The sequence below is a fragment of the Aotus nancymaae genome, unplaced genomic scaffold, assembly GCF_030222135.1.
Source record: "Aotus nancymaae isolate 86718 unplaced genomic scaffold, 86718_ANA_hifiasm-v0.15.2.pri h1tg000025l, whole genome shotgun sequence".
Lineage (NCBI taxonomy): Eukaryota > Metazoa > Chordata > Mammalia > Primates > Aotidae > Aotus > Aotus nancymaae.
This window is the reverse complement of record NW_026988438.1, coordinates 33,871,730-33,895,827: the sequence shown is the minus strand read 5'-3', so window position 1 is coordinate 33,895,827 and position 24,098 is coordinate 33,871,730. Positions and strand designations below refer to the sequence as shown.

Here is a 24,098-nt window from a genome sequence, read left to right as displayed (position 1 = left end):
TCAAATGTGATAGGGGGAGCTATGAGAAGACAGGAGGTGACTTCCTGCCAAAGAGCGAGCGAGGGCAAGGAGAAGGCGCCGTAAAGCCTGCGTTCCCTTTCGCACGCGGCTGGCCTCGGTGGCCACAAGGGGAGCTCAGCAAGGCCGGTGGTTCGGGAGGCGGGTCCTGCACAGCGAAGCAGCCTCCTCCCCGTGGCCGCAGGCCTGGAGAGTATGGCGCCGCACCCTTCTCACCGGCTTGCCCGAGAGGCGAGAGCGGGGCGCCGGGATGTTGGCGTCCAATTTAATCACCAGGCCGCGCGGGACGGAGGCAGGGGGTCCCGATTTTCCGTCAGGGTTCGCGGTCACGAGTGGAGCCCACCGAGCACTCTATTTCCCTGGCATTTTCACAGCATTAACTGGATGACAGTCTAGAGGCAGGGACTGCGCAGACACCGACTAGCAACGCCGACCTCTGAACCGCGCCCGGCCGCCCACCCCTTCCCCCTCCCGGCCGGGCTCGGAGGCGCGGGGGCGTGGGCGGAGCCGCGGCCCGGCCGTTCATTATGTTGGACAGGGCGCGTCTGCGCCTCGGGCTGCCGTGGCTCCCGAGGCCTCCGGCTGCAGACGGCGGCGGAACGGGGTCAGGCGGCTGAGACGGGCGAGCTATTTGCATTCCCCGGCAGTCATTTTTATATGCGGAGGTAATGAAGTTGTCAGCAGCGTCCCGAGTGTGGCAGAGCCTGATATTCAAATCGCCCTGCCCGCTCCGCTTGCTCCCGCCCGCGGTTCTCGGGAGCCCCGGGCTGCGCGGGCCCGCCCCGCATCCCCGCTTCGCCCCGCGACCGCGCGCGCCTCTCCGTCCTCCCCCGCGCCTTTGTCTCCGTCTCCCTCTCCCTTCCCTAGTCTTTTGTGTCCCGCCAGACTCAGCCCCAGAAACCAGCCACCCTTCTGCGTCCCCGCACGCCCGGACCCCGCACGCCCGGACCCCGCACGCCGCGAGGTGCGCTGGCGGCAGGTTTGGGGAAGTTCGCGGCTGCAGCAAGGCCGCCGCCCTCGCACTGGATGCCACGCCCGCTCCCTCTTTCCTTCGAGAGGGGCCCCTAGCCCTCCCTTCTTCTCCATCTCCAAGAAAGATGACCTAGTACTGGCATTACCGTTTGGGCCTAGAGGAGTTTTCAGCCCTCTTTCCGAATGCATATCTGTGGCCATTTTTATGATTTCAGAAACCCAGCACACAGCTATTCTGTCAGGCTGCTGAGAAAAGGCCGTTCCGCAGTTGCAGCCTGGGTGAGGAAATGAGGCGGAAAGGTAGATGCAACTGCCTGGAGTGGGTGAAGGAAGGCGGTGAACACCCATGCTCCTGGGGTTGGTTTTCCTGGGCCTCTGCAGCTATGCTACTCACTGGGGCAGCCGTGACCACGAGAGGCTTCTGAGCGCTTACAGTGCGGCTAGGCCAGACCAAGATGTTTTCCAAGTGGGAAATACACACTCCATTGTAAAGAAGACTGTATGAAAAAAAGAATGTGAACTGGCTCATTCATCATTTAAAAACAATGATCGCATATTGAAATGATAATATTTTCGGTATATAGGGTGAAATAAAGTATCATGAATTAAATCTGGTTCTTTTTTACTTTTTTTAAAAAAATGTGGCTACAAAGAACATTTAAATTTAGTCACGTGGCTCACATTATATTTCTATGGGACTGCACTTAAGACCCAAACTAACCCATCTTCTAACCTTGCCCTCTCACCTTGCTCTACAGGTGCTTTGGAACAGGGCAGGGATGGAGGGAAGGTCCTTGTATCTTAGACATCAAAACCCCAGGAAAATAATTAGGTGTTTGGGATTCTGCTGAAAACCCTGACAACAGTAAGTAGCAGATGTCTGTTTCTTTTCCCTTTGTTCATTTAAAAAACTCACTCCCCCACAGCCATGCCACAATTCCATGGACCAACCATTCATGTGTGAAGGTGGGCCTCTAGGAGTGTTTTGTGCCTTTAAGGAGTTATTTGTGGCACACTAAACTTGCTGACATGCCATTTAGAAAAGTGAATATTGTGTATGCACTGTAACAACTATTTCATAAGTATTTTTGGTGTACACTGTTCCTCCGCACTCAAGCTTTGGAGTAAGGGCTCCCAGAGTATGCATTGACACGATGCACTGCAAATGATCCGGGCATGGGGGAGTCCCCGAGTGTGCATTGATTCCGTACACGGCCACAGCTCCTACAGGGCTCTTATGGCGCAGCTCGCCAATGATCCGTGTGTTAAAGACTCCCCAAATACACATTGACACGATAGACTGGAGTTGTTTGGGTCTATCGTGGCAATGATCCGGGGATAATGGCAGTGTCTTATACACTTTATTTGAGATTGGAGTGCTCGTGGTCCTAATGGCAGAACCGGAACTGCCCCAGTTAAGTCCCACCATGCCACCCAGTGAAGGGTGTATGGGTCTTTGACCTTCTGCTTCATGACAATGTGGCATTGCTAATGTTTGTTGATGTTTCAACTGGCACAATTGAGTTAGCATCTCCCCACTCCCTGAAATGTCATTCTTGCAATTCAACACCTGGATTAGGGGGTCCATCTATTGATGGTTTCATTTGGTTAATCATAAGTTAAAGACCTAGGAAACGTCATACTTAAACCTAAAGTGGTTTGGGAAGAATAATCTTGGGAGACAGATGCATATGAGCTTGAGACAAAGTTAATATGGTATAAATAAACTCAGTCCTGAGAAAATCTAGTTGACTAGGCTGAAATAGACAAGACAAGAAGGTGAGAAGAAGATGCTTTTAAAAATAATGAAAATAATATATTCAATGAAAATAATTCAAACACTACAGAAGTGTATGAAATAAAAAAAGAATCCTCTCCTTCCTTCCTTCCTTCCTCCCTCCCTCCCTCTATTCCTCCCTCCCTCTTTCCTTCCTTCCTTCCATACCATTCACTTTTACAAGCACTATTAATGTTTTTGCATATTCTTCCAGGAAGTTAAAAAGGCATACAAATATATATAGTCATGCATCTCTTAATGATGGGAGTATGTTCTGAGAAATGTATTGTTAGGCGACTTAATCATTGCACAAATATGATAGAGTGTACTTGTACAAACTTAGACGGTGTAACCTACTACACACCTAGGTTATATGGTATAGCCTATTGCTCCTAGGTTACAAACCTGTACAGCATGGTACTGTAACAGAACACTGAAGGCAATTGGCCTGGCACAGTGGCTCACGCCTGTAATCCCTGTACTTTAGGAGGCTGAGGCTGGCCTTCAAGACCAGCCTGGCCAGCATAGTGAAACCCTGTTTTTACTTAAAACACAAAAATTAGCTGGGCTTGATGGTGCAAGCCTGTAGTCCCAGCTACTCTAGAGGCTGAGGCAGGAGAATCACCTGAACCTGGAAGGCGGAGGTTGCAGTGAATAGAGATCGCGCCACTGCATTCCTGGGAGAGAAAGCAAGACTCCATCTCAAAAACAAAAGCAAACAAAACAAAAACAAACAAACAAAAAACCACTGTAGGCAATTGTGACACAATGGTGAGTATTTGTGTGTCTAAACATAGAAAAGGTACAGTAAAAATACAGTATGAAAGGTAAAAAAAAAAATACACCTGTATAGGGCACTTACCATGAATGGAGTTTGCAAGTCTAGAAGTTGCTCGGGTGAGTTGAGTGAGTAGTGAGTGAATGCGAAAGTCTAGGACATTCTGTATACTGTTGTAGGCTTTATAAACACCGTACCCTTAGGCTACACTAAATTTATTTTTCAAAAGGTAATTGCTCTACAACATTATGATGGCTATGTTGCCACTGGGCTATAAGAACTTTTCAGCTCCATGTTAATTTTTTTTTTTTTTTTAAATTGTACTTTTGGTTCTGGGGTACATGTGCAGATCATGCAGGACTGTTGTATAGGTACACACATGGCAATGTGTTTGCTGCCTTGAGCCCCCCATCACCTACATCTGGCATTTCTTCCCATGTTATCCCTCCCTGACCTCCCTACCCCCCCACACTGTCCCTCCCTTGGCCCCCGCCAACAGAGTATGTGATGCTCCCGTCCCTGTGTCCATGTGTTCTCATTGTTCAACACCCACCTGTGAGTGAGAACATGTGGTGTTTGATTTTCTGTTCTTGTGTCTCTTTGCTGAGAATGATGCTTTCCAGATTCATCCATGTCCCTACAAAGGACACGAACTCATTCTTTTTTATGGCTGCATAGTATTCCATGTATATATGTGCCACATTTTCCTTGTTCAGTCTATTGTCGGTGGGCATTTGGGTTGGTTCCAGGTCTTCGTTATTGTAAACAGTGCCACTATGAACATACGTGTGCATGTTTCTTTATAATAGAATGATTTATAATCCTTTGGGTATATACCCAGTAATGGGATTGCTGGGTCAAATGGAATTTCTATTGCTAGGTCCTTGAGGAAGTGCCACACTGTCTTCCACATGGTTGAACTGGTTTACACTCCAACCAACAGTGTAAAAGTGTTCTTATTTCTCCACATCCTCTCCAGCATCTGTTGTCTCCAGAGTTTTTAATGATTGCCATTCTAACTGGTGTGAGGTGGTGTCTCAATGTAGTTTTGATTTGCATTTATCTAATAATCAGTGATGATGAGCATTTTTTCATGTTTATTGGCCTCATATATGTCTTCTTTTGAAAAGTGTCTGTTCATATCCTTCTCCCACTTTTGGATGGGTTTGTTTTTTTTTTGTAAATTTGTTTTAGTTCTTTGTAGATTCTGGATATTAGCCCTTTGTCAGATGGGTAGATTGCAAAATTTTTTTCCCATTCTGTTGGTTGCTGGTTCACTCTAATGATTGTTTCTTTTTTTTTTTTTTGAGACGGAGTTTCGCTCTTGTTACCCAGGCTGGAGTGCTATGGCACGATCTCGGCTCACTGCAACCTCCACCTTCTGGGTTCAGGCAATTCTCCTGCTTCAGCCTCCTGAGTAGCTGGGATTACAGGCACGCACCACCATGCCCAGCTAATTTTTTGTGTTTTTAGTAGAGACGGGGTTTCACCATGTTGACCAGGATGGTCTTGATCTCTTGACCTCGTGATCCACCCGCCTCGGCCTCCCAAAGTGCTGGGATTGTAGGCGTGAGCCACCGCGCCTGACCCATGATTGTTTCTTTTGCTGTACAGGAGCTCTGGAGTTTAATTAGATCCCGTTTGTCTATTTTGGCTTTTGTTGCCAATACTTTTGGTGTTTTAGTCATGAAGTCCTTGCCTATGCCTATGTCCTGAATGGTTTTGCCTAGGTTTTCTTCTAGGATTTTTATGGTGTTAGGTCTTATCTTTAAGTTTTTAATCCACCTGGAGTTAATTTTAGTGTAAGATGTCATAAAGGGGTCCAGTTTCTGCTTTCTGCACACTGCTAGCCAGTTTTCCCAACACTATTTATTAAACAGGGAATCCTTTCCACATTGCTTTTTTTGGTCAGGTTTGTCAAAAATCAGATAGTTGTAGATGTGTGGCATTGCCTCCAAGGCCTCTGTTCTGTTCCATTGGTCTATATCTCTGTTTTGGTACCAGTACTATGCTGTTTTGATTACTGTACCTTTGTAATATAATTTGAAATCAGGTAGTGTGATGCCTCTGGATTTATTCTTTTTGCTTAGGATTGTCTTGGCTATGCGGGCTCTCTTTTGGTTCCATATGAAGTTTAAGGTGGTTTTTTCCAGTTCTGTGAAGAAGGTCATTGGTAGCTTGATGGGGATAGCATTGAATGTATAAATTACTTTGGGCAGTAGGGCCATTTTCACGATATTGATTCTTCCTAACCATGAGCATGGAACATTTCTCCATTCGTTTGTGTCCTCTTTTACTTCCTTGAGCAGTGGTTTGTAGTTCTTGAAGAGGTCCTTTACATCCTTTGTTAGTTGTATTCCTAGGTATTTTATTCTCTTTGTAGCAGTTGTGAATGGGAGTTAGCTCATGATTTGGCTCTCAGTCTGTTATTGGTGTATAGAAATGTTTGTGATTTCTGCACATTGATTTTGTATCCTGAGACTTTGCTGAAGTTGCTTATCAGTTTAAGGAGATTTTGGGCTGAGATGATAGGTCTTCTAAATATACAATCATGTTGTCTGCAAATAGAGACAATTTGACTTCCTCTTTTCCTAATTGAATATCCTTTATTTCTTTTTCTTGGCTAATTGCTCTGGCTAGAACTTCCAATACTATATTGAATAGGAGTGGTGACAGAGGGCATCCTTGTCTAGTGCCGGATTTCAAAGGGAATGCTTCTAGTTTTTGCCCATTCCGTATGATATTGGCTGTAGGTGTGTTGTAAATAGTTTTTATTATTTTTGAGATATGTTCCTTCGATACCTAGTTTATTGAGAGTTTTTAGCATAAAGTGCTGTTGAATTTTGTTGAAGGCCTTCTCTGCATCTATTGAGATAATCATGTGGTTTTTGTCTTTGGTTCTGTTTATGTGGTGGATTACATTTATAAACTTGCGTATGTTGAACCAGCCTTGCATCCCAGGAATGAAGCCTACTTGATCGTGATGGATAAGCTTTCTGATGTGCTGTTGCAACCAGTTTGCCAGTATTTTATTGAGATTTTTGCATCTATGTTCATCATGGATATTGGCCTGAAGTTTTCTTTTCTTTTTAAGTCTCTCCCGGGTCTTGGTATCAGGTTGATGTTGGTCTCATAAAATGATTTTGGAAGGATTCCCTCTTTTTGGATTGTTTGGCATTGTTTCAGAAGGAATGGTACCAGCTCCTCTTTGTATGTCTGGTAGAATTCAGCTGTGAACCAAGTAGCTGGGTATAGCGACACATGCCTGTAAGTCCAGCTGCTTGGGAGGCTGAGGCAGAAGAATTGCTTGAACCCAGGAGGGGAAGGTGGCAGTGAGCTGAGATTATACCATTGTACTCCAGCCTGGGTAACAGAACAAGACTCTGTCTTGAAAAAAACAAACAAAAACATATATATATATATACATGTATGTGTGTGTGTGTATGTGTATATATATATGTGTATATATATATACACATACACACACATACATATATATGTATATATATGTGTGTATATGTGTGTTTATAGAGAGAAGAAAGTATTTTATATAATCTTTTTAAAGATTAGTGATATTAACCCTTTAAAATCTTATTTGTTGCAAATATTTTTCTCAGATTGTCATTAGCTTTTTTTAAATATAGGAGTTTTACATTTTTTATAAAATAAAATTTATCAGATTTTTCTCTTCATTTCTAGCCTTTGACTTATGATAAGAAAGACTGTCATTTCCCTGGATAATAAAAATCTTCATGTGTTTTTCTCCTATACTTTTCCATTTTTCCAATTTTCACATTTAAAGTGTTGATCCCACTGGAATTTTTTTTTTGAGATGAAGTCTCACTCTGTCACCAGGCTGGAGTGCAGTGGCGTGATCTCGGCTCACTGCAACCTCCACCTCCTGGGTTCAAGCGATTCTCCTGCCTCGTCCTCCCAAGTAGCTGGGACTACAGGTGTACACCACCATACCCAGCTGATTTTTATATTTTTAGTAGAGACGGATTTCACCATGTTGGCCAGGATGGTCTTGATCTCTTGACCTTGTGATCCACCTGCCTTGGCCTCCCAAAGTGCTGGGATTACAGGTGTGAGCCACCGCACCTGGCCTCGATCCCACTGGAATTTAATGCAGTACAAAGAATAAAGCTGGGATCCAGATCTATTTATTTTTTCCAAATGGCTAGTTTTTTCAAGATAATTTCTTTTTGTATATGTATGAAGACCATTTCCCATTTCTTGAATAATTTATCTTAGTCCCACTGATGTAAAATGCTACTTTGATTATGTACTAAATGTCTACACATACTCTCTGGGCCCTACCATGGTCATTCGGTTGGTCTGTGTATTTCTGTGCCAGCACCACACATTTTATTATCTCATTACTCTTCATGTTTAGAATTTTCTTGACTATTCTTGAATGTTTATTCTTCCAGATAAACTTCAAAATTATTTTTCAAAGTTTCAAGAAAGATCCTGTTGGGACTTTCATTAGAATTATGTAATTTATACAATATATGTTTACATAAATTTATAAATTAACTTGGGGGAGAATTGGCTTTTTTATAATTCTGAGTCTCCTTTGTGATAATATAAGAAAAGACATGATTTCTCAAATTGCTCAAACCTTTGTTGAAACATTCTTCTGTGTGTGTGTGTGTGTGTGTGTGTGTGTGTGTGTGTGTGTGTGATCACAAATAGATTTTGCCTGTTTCTTGTAAAGTTTATTTCTGGGGAATTTTACAGGGTTTTGTTGGCTTATGATAACCATATGGTTCTAAGGTATATGCGTAGATCTATGTGTGGCCTAACATGTAAGCTTGGAGCTAGATTGCTGTGGTTTTAGGGAATTGGTAAGTGATAGAAGCCTGTGTCTTAAAAGACAAACCCAAATGGATCTTTGACATAGCTTACAAGTTGCTATGAGGGTTTGGGTAGATTCTTCTTTCTGAGCTTCTTTTCCCACATGTATACAATAGGAAATCTTGAAGCGATTTGTAAGCATTGAATCGTCTAACATAGCACTTAGCACATAGTGGGCCATCAGATATGGAGCTGTTTAAAGGCCAAGCTAATAAGTCTGTCTCAAAATTCCTTGCAATGTTGAGATTCCTTGAAGCTTTTGAAAAAGTATTTATACTTGGCAGAGGTTTAAAAAAATGTTTGCAATAAAAGCACTGTTCTAACAGTCCCTTCCCCTCTCCTCTGATGGCATATTTGACGTGATGAAGAGAGCTTATCCAATGACTATCTGGTTCTGAGTACCATCACTGCTGAAAGGTTTCATCTCAGCCATCACAATGGGGGGCCTGGTTCTTTCTTCTTACACCGTTAATTAATGGTCGATTGGGGAATTAGGGGAGGGGCTTCCATGTGTTAATGGCTTAGTAAAGTACATCTGAGGCACACAGACCATTTGGAGTACCCAGTTAAGAATGATTTGCCACGTACAGGAGAGCTGAAAGAAGACTTTTACGAACATGGGCATTCAGCTAAACCAATAGTTAGCCCCACAGTCTTAACGGCATAATCACCAACATAACCATTTCAGCATAATGGCCTTTTAATCCAGAAACAATTACTTTGGATAATAAAATAACACTTTAATTTGCTTGACACAAAATTTGAACTATGTGGATCATCTAATGGTGAGGTGAGGGGAAAGGGAGTCTGTTGAGTTCTAAATACATTATAAAGCGATAACACATAATATACTTCAGGCCTGGGATGCTGTAATGGCTTAGCAGAGAAAGAAAATGATCAGGATCAGCTATTGCTTTGGAATTTACAAAATACTTCATCATTTGGGTATTGATTTCCTCAAGTTTTCTTAGGAAGAGATAGCTAATTTGATGCACGTTGATTAAATTTGTTCAGTTTGAACACCTACTATGGGAAGTGCTATGGGAGATACAATCAGTCAGCACACTTTTACTGAGTAAAAGATAATGTTCTCCCCTCAGAGGGAGATGTAAACTACACGTGTTGTTTCACTATAGCAATATCTTTTTTTTTTTTTTGAGACAGGGTCTCACTCTGTCGCCCAAGCTTGAGTGCAGTGGCGCAATCTTGGCTTTCTTTAAGTAAGTATAGGATGTATTATTAAGTGTACTAAAAAAAATTAATGCAGGCTGCAAGCTAAAATAATCTACCAATTTACAATTAAGGATAAGATCATTTATAGAGTCTTTCTTGATAGTAGATTTTGATGTATTAGAAATGGGATCATACTGGATATATAATTTTGTATGATAATCTTGTTTTCTATTTAACATTATATAGCATAGGTATTTTCTCATTAAAAAGTATTTGATACTATCCCTCTGCCATGGACTCAGTAGTATTTGCTCCAAAATCCATATGTTGAAGCCCTAAGCTGAAACGTGACTGTATTTGGAGATAGTGCCTTTATGGAAGTGATTAAGGTTAAAGGAGGTGATACAGATGGGGCCCTGATTCAAGAGGATTCTTATCTTTCTAGGAGGAGACACTAGAGAGTCACTCAGCCTGGGTGAGGATACACTGGCATCTGCATGGGAGGAAGAGATCCTTCACCAGAAACTGCCTGCTGGGCTTTGATCTGGGACTTCCAGAACCGTCAGAAAATACATTTCTGTTTATAAATACCAATTATGGTATTTTGTTATGGTAGCCTGGACCAACCAATACACCCTCCAGTGGCTGCATACTATTCTAACGAATGTCCTCACTGGAATTATTTTTCTGCTCTTCCACTGTTGGACAGTTACTAGTTTATAACATGGAAGATACTATTAGGTCTGTGAACTACCCTTTGATAGATGGCTTTTCTTCCCTTTTTCCTTTGGATTTTTAAATGTTGGGCTTTACTTCTCTGAGATAGGCCTGTGCATACAAACAGTCATCATTATTAAGTGGGCTTCTTGCCTTTTCAGGATGAGGGGTCTGCTGGTTTAAATGTCGTAGATAAGGGCTGTGCAAACCGTGGTCTGTGGTCTGGGGGCCAGTGCCCATCTGTGAACGACTTGCCACTGGTCCACAATGAGACAGATACAGACTCCATGAGGAAATGTTTAGAAACCTTCATAGCAATTTGACATTGCTGTAGCATCCAAGCAGTGGTCAGAGGATGGTCTTGTAGTGTATAGAATAGATCAGGTCATGAGTTTTATGTAGAGGGACTCTGGGCATTTTAGAATTCTGTTTCAGCCCATGGAAATTGTAGAAAACACACAAACAACTGGTGCTTCACCTGAGATATACTGAGAAGAGTAGAGGAAGCAAGAAATTCCTAAAACCTCCAGAGCAAGGAGTGCAAACGGTACTTAAGGGACAAATATGGTTGAAACCCCAGCGCTGCCTCTTATTTCTCTGAGATCTTTGCCAGATTACTAAAGCTCACTGTGTATTGGTTTCATCAATTTTAAAAACAGAAATAACGATAGTATTAACTTCATAAGATGATCCTGCAGAGAAGGGACTTGGCATATGGCCTGGTATGTATGAAGTGCTCAGTAAATAGAAGCTACCTTCACTACGACACTAAACATCACACAAGCAGAAGTTTGTGGAAGGGTCCCTTTACTTGTTATTATTGCAAAACCCAAAGCTCTTGAGCAAAGCAGCATTCCCCTCTTTTTATCAGCCTATTTGTGATCCAGAAGTTTGTGTTTGTCTTCTACAGAGGTTGGGGCCACATCCCTTACAGGACAGTCTGGATTAGAGGTGACAGGCCAGGAAATCACAGACCCTTTAGAGCACCAACTCCACTCCTTCCTGCACTGCACCAGCTCAGCAAAAGCTCTGTTTATCTCACAGTTGCCAGATGTCTATGGTTTTGAGGTTGTCCTAAATTTTATTGCGCTGTCCTGTTTACAGTCCTCATGGGCACACAATGGCCTGAGCCCAGGGAGAAGCTGTATATCCATGACGTGTCCATATCCTGGCACACTGTGACCCTCATTCTGCTACTGCTGTTGACCCGCTCCCTACCTTGTGGCCTTGATAGAGGGGGAGGAGCAGAAAGAGGGTTGGAGCTGGTGTTTGAAGATCTGGATTCTTATCCTGGCTCTGCTGTTTATAATCCCTGAGCCCCAGTGTCCTTATCTGTAAAATGGGGACCATAACACTAACCTTGCTGGGTGACTATGGGGTGACTGCATGAGAGCCGCTGAAGTGTTCTAGTGCATAACGCATGCGACTTTCTTCCCATCCTGCCAGTATTGATCTTCTCTCTGCCTCTTAATGCTGTGCTAAGTGTACAGTAGCCCCCTTATCAGAGCTTTCCACGGTTTCAGTCGCCCATGGTCAACCTTGGTCCAAACTCCAGAAATAAGTAATTCCTAAGTTTTGAATCACACTTAATTCCGAGAAGTGTGATGAAATCTTAAGCTGTCACACTCTGTCCCACCCACGATGGGAATCATGCCTTTGTCTAGCAGGGATGATTGGGGCACCGATTTTGCCTTATTTCAAGGAACTCTTATTTTACTTACTAATGTCCCCGAAGTGCAGAGCAGTGATGATGACATATTGTTGTAGTTGTTCTATTTTATTTTGCTTATTGTTGTTAACTTACTACCTTTAGTTTATAAATTACAGTGCCTAATTTATAAATTAAACTTTATTATAGGTATATATGTATAGAAAAAACATAGTATATATAGGATTGACCACAATCCCACAGTTTCAGGCATACACTAGAGGATCTTGGAACATTTCGCCTGAGAATAAGGGGGTCTACTCTACAAGGCATTGTACAAAGTGAATTCTCCACTAGAATATGTGTTCCGTAAAGGCAGGGGTTTGTCCATTTTATTTATTGCTCTATCCCAAGTTCTAGAATAATGCCTGGTGACAGTAGATGCTTAATTAATATATGTTGAACAAATTAATTAAAATGAGTTATACAGTCACATTTCTTGGTGTCTCCTTTAGGATACTTTCAGCTCTAGGCCACAGAAAAACCCTGACTCCAAAGAGGACACTGATTATTTCATAAACCGGAAAGGCCTGGAAGTAGAGAGGTTCTGTGGGTGGTTAGTTTGATGGCTCACAAGCATCATCTCTGGCCCAGGTCCTTCCACCTTTCTGCTCTGTCCTTCTCAGGCTGGCTGCCCTCAGAGTCATAAACAGCTGATGCAGTTCCGGGCATCACATCTAGGTAGTGACATCCAGCCAAAGCAGAGAGAACTTCTCTCTTCCTTGTGAATCTTTTCCTTTCTTTTTCTTTTCTTTCTTTTTTTTTTTTGAGTTGGAGTCTTGCTCTGTCGCCCAGGCTGGGGTGCAGTGGTACAAACTCAACTCTGCCTCCCAGGTTCAAGTGATTCTCCTGTCTCAGCCTCCTGAGTAGCTGGGATTACAGGCGCGCGCCACCATGCCCAGCTAATTTTTTTTGTATTTGTAGTAGAGATGGGGTTTCACCATGTTGGTCAGGCTGGTCTTGAACTCCTGACCTCGTGATCTGCCTGCGTCGGCCTCCCAAAGTGCTGGGATTACAGGCATGAGCCACAGCGCCTGGCCGATCTTTCCAAGAATGTGGAAATCTGTTCCCCAAATCCTCTACTTGACTGTTGTCCACTTGCCTATGCCTGGTTTAGCAATCACAAGCTTGGCCCAGTAAGGATTAACCCTGAGTTATATGTGGGAAAGGTTAATACCTAAAAGGATTCTGGCTTTTGTCAAAAAGGAAGAAGAGAGGGCAACCAAGAGTATCAGATCCACCTACCCTTTGGAGTCTTAGAAAAAAAAGAGCCGGGAGTGGTGGCTTATGCCTGTAATCCCAGCATTTTGGGAGGCGGGATGATTGCTTGAGTCCAGAAGTTTTAGACCAGCCTGGGCAACATAGCAAGACTTGATCTCTACAAAAAATAAAAAAATTAGCCAGGTGTGGTGATGTAACCTGTGGTCCCAGCTACTTGGGAGGCTGAGATGGGCGGATTGCTTGAGCCCAGCGGGTCGAGGCTGCAGTGAGCTGTGGTCATGCCACTGCACTGCAGCCTGGGCAACAGAGCAAGACTCTGTCTCAAAAAAAAACATGATTAAGCAAAAATTAATTAAACTTGTTTAATTAAGCACGTGTGTGAATGAGTAAGTGTTTATGTTATATGCAAACAAAGAACTGGGAATAATAAGTGAAGAGGGAATTGCATTTCGGGAGTTGGGGAGAAAATACACCCTTTCTGGCTGCCTGATTCACAAATGCATTTAGAGTTGACAACTGGCTATGTAAAAGGGGGTGCTTAAGTGCAAGATGACGTAGGATACGATATATTTTGCAGTGCTATGATAGCTTTTGGATTAAGTTAGAGATTCAGACCCACTACAACAGTTGCAGAATAATCTCATTAATGAGTACCCTAATTCATTGCATGCACTGGTTCACTTGACCAGGCTAGTTGTTTACTCTGGTATGTTCAAGGGAGAAATGATTTGCAAAGGAAACAAATAGTCCAAGTAGGAGTATAAGGAATGCGTTAAATGATTTTAAATATTCTGGCTTATCAAATCTCCTGTGAAAAAAATATCTATTTAAGCTAGCCCCTGGAACCTATCCTTGACGAGACAGCCCGTAGTTGAAGGCACTATATGCATTTGGAATTAACCACACCAGTATAGTCTAAAATACTTTGTAATGCAAATTCCCTTAATTTGGCCATTACCCTTCCTGCAGTTAGTTTGAATTTCTGAGGTTTTCTTGAATCCTCAGACCTCAGGGTGCTTGGTAATCGAACCACGGGAAGCCTGTCCTTGTTTCTGATGCTGCTACTATGACACTGTTGAGGTTCAGCTGTAGGCCCACATTTAGTGGAAGCAACATATGACACATCAGATGCCAAGCGTAAAGCCTGGATAGCCAGACTGCCTGCTGGCCAGTTTCACATCCCAAAACTTGACCAGTTATTTGTGTGACCTTTGGGTGAGATACTATCTCTCCATGCCTCAGTTTCCCATCTGTAAAATGGAAATAGTAGTAGTAGCTACCTTATAGTGTTGTGATAAGTACTTGAATTAGTATACATTAAGTTCCTGAAACAGTGGACAGCACAGTAATATCACATGTCTGGTATTTATTATATTATTAAAATGTTAGCTATTTTGATAATATATCAAACATATAAATTCAATATAAATAAATTGAATCATACATATTATGATTCAAAGGACATTGTTTAGTCAATTATTATTAAGTGTGTGGCAAGTCACTTTCTTTCCAGGTCCCTTGAAATGCAACATTTCCCTCAATGCCCAGGCAAGTTTTGCCCAGCTCGCCTCTTATACAGCAGCCGTATTGTAGCAGAGGAAATGTCTTATGGGTTGCAACATTTAAATAAAACCTGTTATTAATTAACTACTCAATTCCCTCTGAAGCAGTTTCCAGTGGTTTTATTTCAATGTATACTGAAGGCCATTCTCACTTTTGGCTCCTATCATGTTAAACATAACAGACGGGGCCAGGCGCGCTGGCTCATGCTTGTAATCCCAGCACTTTGGGAGGCCAAGGCGGGTGGATCACGAGGTCAAGAGATCAAGACCATCCTGGTCAACATGGTGAAACCCCGTCTCTACTAAAAATACAAAAAATTAGCTGGGCATGGTGGCACGTGCCTGTAATCCCAGTACTCAGGAGGCTGAGGCAGGAGAATTGCCTGAACCCAGGAGGCAGAGGTTGCAGTGAGCTGAGATTGCGCCATTGCACTCCAGCCTGGGTAACAAGAGCGAAACTCTGTCTCAAAACAAAACAAAACAAAATAAACAAACAAACAAACAAAATAACAGACATTGAATATACATTTCCAGCATTGAACTAAGATAAAAATGCTTGTTTAGGCTTGAACCTGGTTGACTTAACTTTTATCACTTGTTTAGAAGTTGTCATTACTTTGCTATAAGAGCCAGAAGAAATTGCACTAAATAGTAACCTATTTAGATATTTTAAAATAAAATTCTTCTGCATGAATTATCCCCATAGAGGTTCGGATGTGCCTGAGTTTGCCAATGAATCAAGTCACACTCTTATTTGTGTTGATGGATCCCGGGCTTTAACAAACACTAAGGCTCTTCCTCTAATGTGAGTGTGTGTCAGATGTTGTGTTATTATCCACATAGTTCTGAGCAGCGTGAATCGTATGGATGTTGGAAAGGTGCTTTTTAGCTTCTATATTAAAGCTGGGAGTGAAGGGAAAGCAACTGACTTCCTGTCAATTCCTGGAATTCTTTCTACTCGTGCAAGCATTGTCTATTCTTAGGTTCTGGCTCAGTCTGCAATGGGAAGTCAGTCAGTTGCACATAGACAACATTTATGGAGCTCCCACACTAAACTTCCTGGGAGAAGCCAGAAACTTAGTCTTAGGAAGACATCAGGATGAAGGCTCATGACCAGCTTAACATGGCTCTCTGGTATTTCTATGAATAAATCCTTTCATTGACCTAAGCGCTGAATTTTTGAAAGCAGGATCCCCTCTGAGCCCTGGCCCCAAGTGATAGTGCACCCAATTTCTGATTTTATATTCTTATCTGTTGTAGACTTTCCATGTTTTCCTATGGTGCTTATCACAAAATTAGTTGTTCTTTGTGTTTCTTTTCCTGAGTATTTGCAGGAATGAGTCAGATCTTGCTTGTAATATATGGGTGGCCTGGAGGAAAATGCTGTTACTTTAGGAGCCAGCCAGGAATTCCTTTCAGGGAGGAGACTGCCTGTCACCTTAAGGGAAGCATTTGGCTATGAAGATAAGACCCTCAGAAGATAGCCTGGACAATCTGGAGCTGGACTGAGATATGGCAAACTACTCTATGGAAGATGTTTACAGGAATCTGGGGGCGGGTGGAAAGCAGAGGAGAAATAAGGGAGGAGAGCGATGAAGCGCATGAGAAGGCAAGATGGCGCCAGGCCATGGGACCTGATGAGAGCCTTAAGCAGATGGAAAGACTGTGTTTCACAAAAACTGAGGGTTTTTTTTGAGGATGGGGGAGAAATCAAGTAAAAGGGGTTACATTCAAAATTTAGGTTGGGATGGGGTAGCTATGGGAGACGAGAGACAAGTGAGGTCAAGAATCCAGCCAAAAGAAGCCACCAGAGAGAGGGAAGTGACCACGGGAATATAAACTGTCAGGAATTCTCAGACATCTAGGGGAGGACATTGGCCTTCCACAGGATGTGGGAAGGAGGCTAAAGCCAGTTTTTGTTTAAACCTCAAGGCAGAGAATGATCTCAGCTGATAGCTGTATTATACATCTGTACCAGAAAAAAAAAGTGTTTTTGAGTTAATACTTTTTTGTAATACTGTTACAGAGATGAATGAAACCTTAAAGTAAATTTGATGACTTGTGTGTCTCATAAAAAGAAAAGCATATCAGCAGCATTTGAAAAAAGTTATTTTAAAGGATTTTTTTTATTCTAATGGATAGAGATTGTCTTTGGAGAATATAAATATTCTAAAGATTTAATGAAGTTATCTAAAGCCACGTAGACATTAATTAGAGTTCTGTAATTAGAATTATAGTTATAGGAGCTTCATGCTGCAAAATAGAGGGTAATATTTCAATATTTCAGGTTTACTGTGCTGTTGGAGCACAGTATCTGATGCATTTTCATATACCATGGCTTCAATAAGTCTTTCTAAATAACCGTTTTGATAGATATTTAATAGTTTTTAAATTAATGTTGGGGTAAAACCCATTTTTATTTGTGCTCATCCCAGCCCTCCTTCTCTCATCAGTCTGTCTGCTTTCTGTGCACAGAACCACCCAAACCAATGATGACACCGAATCCAATCAGAAAAGCAGCATAAAGATGAAAGGTCTCACCAATGAGAAGTGAACTTGCTAAAGTACACCTTTCAATGAATTTGGACAAAACTGAAAAATGTTGTTGATATCAGATCCTTAGGCTGATTACTGAAGCGTTCGATTTTTCAGTATGTCAATTCATCACTGTCTACCTGGTTATATTTAACACTTTCTCCTGTTTCCAGCATGTCTGCTGAGACAGGCAATTGCTGTCACATGATATCTGCCTCTCAAGAAGGTCAGCAGACCATTGGGAGGCCGTGGTTTCTGTCCTCCAGCTGACTTGATTCTTTCTCAGGTATTACAGACAGCAGATGGAGCCTCAATGTCTTACAGGATCTAAAATATTAATAAGATTAGGGCTCTTATCCTTCAAACGGTTTAGCCTTTCCTTTTAGAGGCTCTGCACAATGTCTCATCTGTTAATTTATAATACTGGCTCTCCAGGAAGACCTGACACCACTTACGGATACCAAAAAACCACTTTGCCCAGAGTCCCTCTTTTTCACGTTGCCAATGTGCTGGTTCACGTTTTAAGTCACGCTCATCTCTCAGAGACACTTGGAGGAGTTTAATTCCAGTTTGAGATGAGAGGTCTTGGGGTGCATTTTAATAAATATTTGATGGGAATGGTAGCCTTGGGGGGTCTTTCTTATTTACAAAATTAGAGATGGCATCTCTGAGGAAAGCTTAACTTTGAAGAGACGGTGTTTATAAATGCGCACAGCACTCTCATGCACGGGGTGGCTGCCACTTTTCAGAACACAGTAGTTATCCATGGTTCCATTTTTAGAAGCAGTGATTAAATTGCAGAGCACTGCTGTGTGATACCAATTACAATAACCATTGCCGATTCAATTGTCTTTTTTTAAAATGGAAAGCAAAATTCACTTTTCTGCATATATCCTACAAAAATACATACATCATATGGTATGCAATTTAGATCATTTTAAATGGCCGTAATGGCATTAGTTTAGATATCCCATTCTAGTCGGGCAATGAGCATCAATTTTGTTAATTAAGAATTTTAGGCTCTGTAAATTTATAGTACAATTACAATTTACTTCATATTGAAGCCAGTCTTTACCCCATGCCACCATTAGAAAAATATCCACTTATATTATTTGCTGACAATTTCACAGGCAGATAAATTTCACAGGAAGCATTACCATTTCTTTTTTTGCATTGAAATTTCTTTTTGAATGCCAATTGTCAGCAGAATGCAACCATGAAGACTTTTGACTAAATTTCCCTCCTTTCTTTTCTTTCTTTTCTTTTTTTTTTCCCTAAAGAAAAAGCCAATTCATCAGGTAGGAAAGGACTGCCTTTCGTGGTCCCAGGTCCTGCCAGAGACAAATGACTGTAAAAATTTAAAATCAATCATTAACAGATTAGCTGTTGGTCCAAAGTAAATAGCAATCAGCTTATTAAGCATCAGGCAGAGTGAGATAAAGGGGAAGGGTTATTGAAAATGAGGATGTTGTCTGGGGGCTCTGCTTGTGTGTTAGCACGGAGGGAGGCTACTGCTTTGTGACTCTAATTGCAAATGGAAAACAAGGTAGCTAGCTGAAAAAGTTCAGTCCCTGGTTGTGTTAAACAGAGTCCCGTGGTTTTCTCTTCTACATCATGGCTATATTCACCTTGATTAGTATGGAAGTTGGTTGTGCTCCCTGGCGGTTCTCCTCTTTGCCTTCTAAGCAAAATCTGTCAGCTGCTGTTCACTCGACCCTCCAAAGCAGCCCAGAAATTGTGGCTGAGACTCCTTAGTTTCAGGAACTGGACCTTTCTTACCCCTTTGCACACTTAGTTCACAACTCATTATTGGCTAGGTTGGGGTTGTGAAGCGAAGGGATGGTTTATTAGCTGCTTCCCTCTAGGTTTGGATGTGTGAGGTACTGTTAGACAGATGCCACAATAATAACTGTTGCAGGTAAATTCCACCAATGGATGCTAAAATCAGTGAGTGAAGGTTTGAGGAGAAAGAGGATATCTGCATAGCTTCAAAGTATCTTTCCCAAGATATGTGTTAATTACAAAAAAAAAAACACACTAACTTTACAATGGTGAAACCCAGCAGATAGAAATCCCCTTAACCAAGTGATCAAGGTTAACTTCACTCGTAACAGGATGGTGTCCCCCAGACCCCTGACCCCTTTCCCAGATACGATGTACTGAGAAAGACATACGTCGCTTTTGTGATATTCTTACTAAAAATGTAGAATCTCACTCTAGTCATGAAAAACCATCAGACAAACCTGTTCTACACACTAATGGACCAGTACTCTTCCAAAGTGTCAAGATCATAGATGTCAAGGAAGACTAAAGATCTGGTAGAGACTAAAGAGACAAAATAGTGTGGGATTCTGGATTGGATCCTACAACAGAAAAGGAAGTTAGTAGGAAGCTGGATGAAGGAAGTTAGTAGAAAAACTGGTGAAATGCAAATGAAGGCTGAAGCCTAGTATTGTGCCAATTAAATTCCTGGCTTTGGTAATGATACTCATATGGTCAGGATACTTTGTCCTCTCCAATTCTCATGTTGAAATGTGATTCCCAGTGTTGGAGGTGGGGTCTGGTGGGAGGCGATTGACTCACGGGAGTGGATCCCTCATGAATGGTTTAGCACCATCCCTTGGATGATGAGTGAGTTCTTGCTCAGTTAGTTCATGAGAGATCTGGTTGTTTCAAAGACTCTGGGACCTTCCCTTCATTTTCTAATGTTCCCACTCTCGTCATGTGACACTCTGGCTCCCTGCTGCACTCTGCCATGATTTTAAACGTCCTGAGGCCTCACCAGAAGCAGATGCCAGCACCATGCTTCCGGCAAAAACTGCAGAACTGTGAGCCAATTAAAACTCTTTTATTTATAAATTACCCAGTCTCAAGTATTTTTTTTATTTTTTTTGAGATGAAGTTTTGCAGTTGTCATCCAGGCTGGAGTGGAATGGTGCGATCTCGGCTCACTTCAACCTCTGCCTCCTGGGTTCAAGTGATTCTCCTGCCTCAGCCTCCTGAGTAACTGGGACTACAGGCATGTGCCACCACACCCAGCTAATTTTTGTTTTTTTTAGTAGAGAAACGGACCATATTGACCAGGCTGGTCTCGAACCCCTGACTTTGTGTGATTCACCTGCCTCAGCCTCCCAAACTATTGGGATTATAGGCATGAGCCACTACTCCCAGCCTCTAGTATTTTTTAATAGCAGTGCAAAAATGGCCTAATAAAGAAACTGTGATTATATAAGATATGAGCAATGGGAGAAGCTGGATAAAGGAACACAGAACTGTCTGTACTATTTTTGCAACTTTCCAAAAGTTATTTCAAGATAAAAAGTTAAAAAAAATGGGAAAGATGCACTGAAAGGAAAAATATTGCATAAATTCCGGAAGCTACTACTGCAGAACCAAGCCTGTAGTCTGTGTTACTTTGAGCTTTTTATCTTACATAGTTAAGCTTGATTTTGGCAGAAGCTTGAGTAAACTATTGCTTTTGATGGAAAAAAACAAAACAAAACAACTTTTCTTCACGTGGGGTTCTTCTTCACAGTTTCTTATTGTGAATAACTTCTTTATTGATAGGTGCATTCATTAAGGCAGGCAGAGACAATCCCAGTTTGTGGAATGTGGAATTCCACAGTTTGTGTGACTTGGATTCCCAGTTTGTGTGAATTACACTATGTTGTTTATTCTCATGCATCTGCAGGCTGACTGAGGTCAGCTCTGCTTCAGTCTGCAGGTCTGGGTCTGCTTTGTCTCAGACCAAGGAGCTAACTGGGACATAGTCTTCTCAAGGTGAGAACAGAAACTCACGAGGGCAGGTGCCACCACACAAGCACATTATAGCCTAAGCTTGTGTCCTGCTGGCTAACATCCTGTTAGTCCAAGCAATTCACTTGGCCAAGGCCAAAGTCAGGGCAGTGGGGTTGCAGTACATCTGTTTGATAATATCTAATCTAGCATAATACTTCTGGCCTATGTTATCTCTCTCTGGCCTGCTTTCTGGGCCCTCTTTCCTTGCTTAAGTGCAGATATTGAAAGATTGGCTTGCCTTCACTGATCTGATTTGTTTTCATGAGGGCTATGACCGCTTGGTGGTATCCCAAAGTGAGAATGCTCCCTCCACTGTCTTGTGGTAACAGTGGGGTCTCAGAGCATTATTTTGTGCACTGAGGTATTATAGAATTGTTTTGAGAGCCCCCTCTCAGTTCCTGCACAGGTATATAGACACCATCAGCTTAGCTGACACAGATGCTCCAGGCACCAGGCCTGCCAGTTATCCAATATCACTACTCATGTCTAGCTCTCAGGCCCTCTGCAAAGACTGGCTTGACCTAGCAGACCCCATGCCACACGGTGAACTCTCTCCTGTCATCTCTCATCCCTCTCACAACCTGGCTTCTGGTGCCTCGATACATGTATGCAATTGTCTGACCAACAGTTATAAAAACAAAGTTCAACTCCTTCGACTTGTTTGTTGATTTTCCCCAGGAGGTTCCTCAGCTCAGTTCCTATTTACATTGGTGGCTGTAAGTAATTAATTCTCAGGAGATTTAGTCCTCTGTCCCAGACAACTAGTGTCTTGAAGCAGAGAGAGTATCTTACCGATGGTCTATCTGCTGCAGTGAGTGGCCCCAAATAGTATACACTGTTTAAAGGCATTTATTGAACAGAGATAAACTTCTGAGTCCTTCATAATCTGACCCAGTCTAATTTCCCTGGATTTTCCACTAGACATTGCCACTTTTCTCATTGTCCCTCAAGTCACGTCCCATTCCAAACCATTGCCACACCTTCTCAGTGCCCTGGGTGCCCTCCACTCAACCCTGCTCGGCTGTCAGGGCTCACCTGGAGCTCACCTGTGGCAGGAAGCCTTCCTAAAACTCACTTACTGCAGAAAGCCTTTCGCAGCCGCTCCTGCCTTTGATGAACTCTCTCTTTTTCTACACTCTCAAGCATGTGTAGTCTCAATGACTACTGAACCTTCAGTTATTCTTTTATTTTGTTTTTCTAACTCCATACATAATGCAACAACTAAATTATCTTAAGGAATTTATTCAATTGTAATGTCTTTGTGGTCAGGCCCATGTCCAACATTACTTCTGTATACTGCCTGGCCAGGAATAAGATTTTAAGCATATAGTAAGTGAAGTAAGGTACTCAAGAAATTCATAATCAGGTTCACAATTTAAATCACAAAATAAATCCTTTGCTACTTCCTAAATTAAATAACAAATAAACTAAAGCTAGGAATGAATCAGAAAAAAGCAGATGTCATCTCTGTGTGCATATAAACTATTCTTAAGTAATAGTAGCTTTAAAATATGTGCAATTATTATGTATTCATACATTTTTAAAAAAATCTAACCTATAGAAATAGTAGCTTTATGTTTGAAAGAACATTGGCACTTTGAAGAAGAAACGGACATTATTCACAAAGAAAAAGTAATCCTGGATTTATTTTTGTCAGATGATGAATCAGTGCTAACTATTCTCAGCTCTTATCTAAGCATAATAATAGTTTCTGTTTTCCCAGTGTTTTGCAGCTTAGTGAGGGCAAACATCATTATCTCTCTCCATTTTATAGAAAGATAAGAAATTGCTGTTTAGAGCATGCATATGCTTTGCCCAGCATCCCCATTTGCTAAATGACAGAGCCAGACTTAAGTTGTCTTCTGTCTTCAAATCCACGGTTCTTACCACCATTCATGCTACAGCTCTCACTCATTGAGGGTGAATTCTTTGTTTCACTTTCCTGGAGTAATCGTGTGGCTTTGGAAAAGATCAATCACTCTGAAGATGAATTGGACCATCAGGTAAACATTTAAGGAAAGCAGAGGAGCTAAGTTGGAATGTAAGTAGATGCCTGGCATTATAACTGATGACATAATTACTTCCCATAACGCGGAGCACCAATCACAGAGTGGGTTTAATAGACAGAGGCTCTTAGTATTTACAAGTATGGCTAAAGTGACTGGCCTTTATCAGTACAAGCAGGCGCTGGAATCCACCTTCCACTATTAACTGGGACAGTATCAGTGTGAGTATTGGCCCCACCTGGCATTCAGGTCCTCTGCCACTCCTGTCACTCACCTTTTTAGCCTTTTCCCCACCACTTCCCTTTCCTTAGCTTGTCATCCAGCTAAATGGGGTACCCAGTTTGTGTTCTCCAAACACAATCCCCTTTTTCCTGTCTCTCTGACTTAACACACTCCAGTGACATTCCTTTCCAGGGTCCAGCTCAAATGCCACCCCTGCCATGAGGCTGTCCTGTTTTCCCAGCTGGGCCTGGCTCCCCTGCTTCTAAATCCACAAACAGTTTCTCTCTCCTTGCTTCTCTTATGGTACTCACCATCCACTACCTTTATGCTAATAATCCTGATTTTTTTCTGTGTCCTTTGAGACTGCAAAACCTTAAAGTTTATCAGACCCTAGCCTAGTGCCGGCACATGGCAATCCTCAGTGTCAGCACTGGCTGGGAAAGTGACTGATGAATGCAGGAAGGAGTGTCTGACCTACCCGGCTAGTGGGGTTGATTTCAGATGCATCTTTGTATCCGCCTCAGCATCTCCCTTAGATATAGCAGCTGCTCAGTGTGGCTCTGTTAAAAAGAAAAAACTTATGCGGGGGAACAAAGGAATAAAGAGTGGACGAATAAACAAATGATTGGACAATTGTCTGGGATACTGAGGTGGAAAATCAAGGTAAACACAAGTCATGCCAGATACCAGAGTCTCTTTAAAAAGGAGCTCACACCTGTAATCCTAGCACTTTGGGAGGCTGAGGTGGGCA

The 24,098-nt window shown here is 42.2% G+C and overlaps 1 protein-coding gene across 1 annotated transcript in view; it reads left to right on the top strand.

The window, feature by feature from the left end:
* Positions 1-213: 213 nt before the first annotated feature.
* LOC105714011 (uncharacterized) overlaps positions 214-24,098 on the top strand; it is a 92,297-nt gene continuing 68,412 nt past the window's right edge. The window contains exons 1-3 of the mRNA XM_064380320.1: positions 214-336; positions 443-982; positions 1,206-1,855. Coding sequence (XP_064236390.1) covers positions 214-336; positions 443-982; positions 1,206-1,415 — 873 coding nt within the window. The 3' untranslated portion in view covers positions 1,416-1,855. The remainder of the gene's footprint in view (positions 337-442; positions 983-1,205; positions 1,856-24,098) is intronic.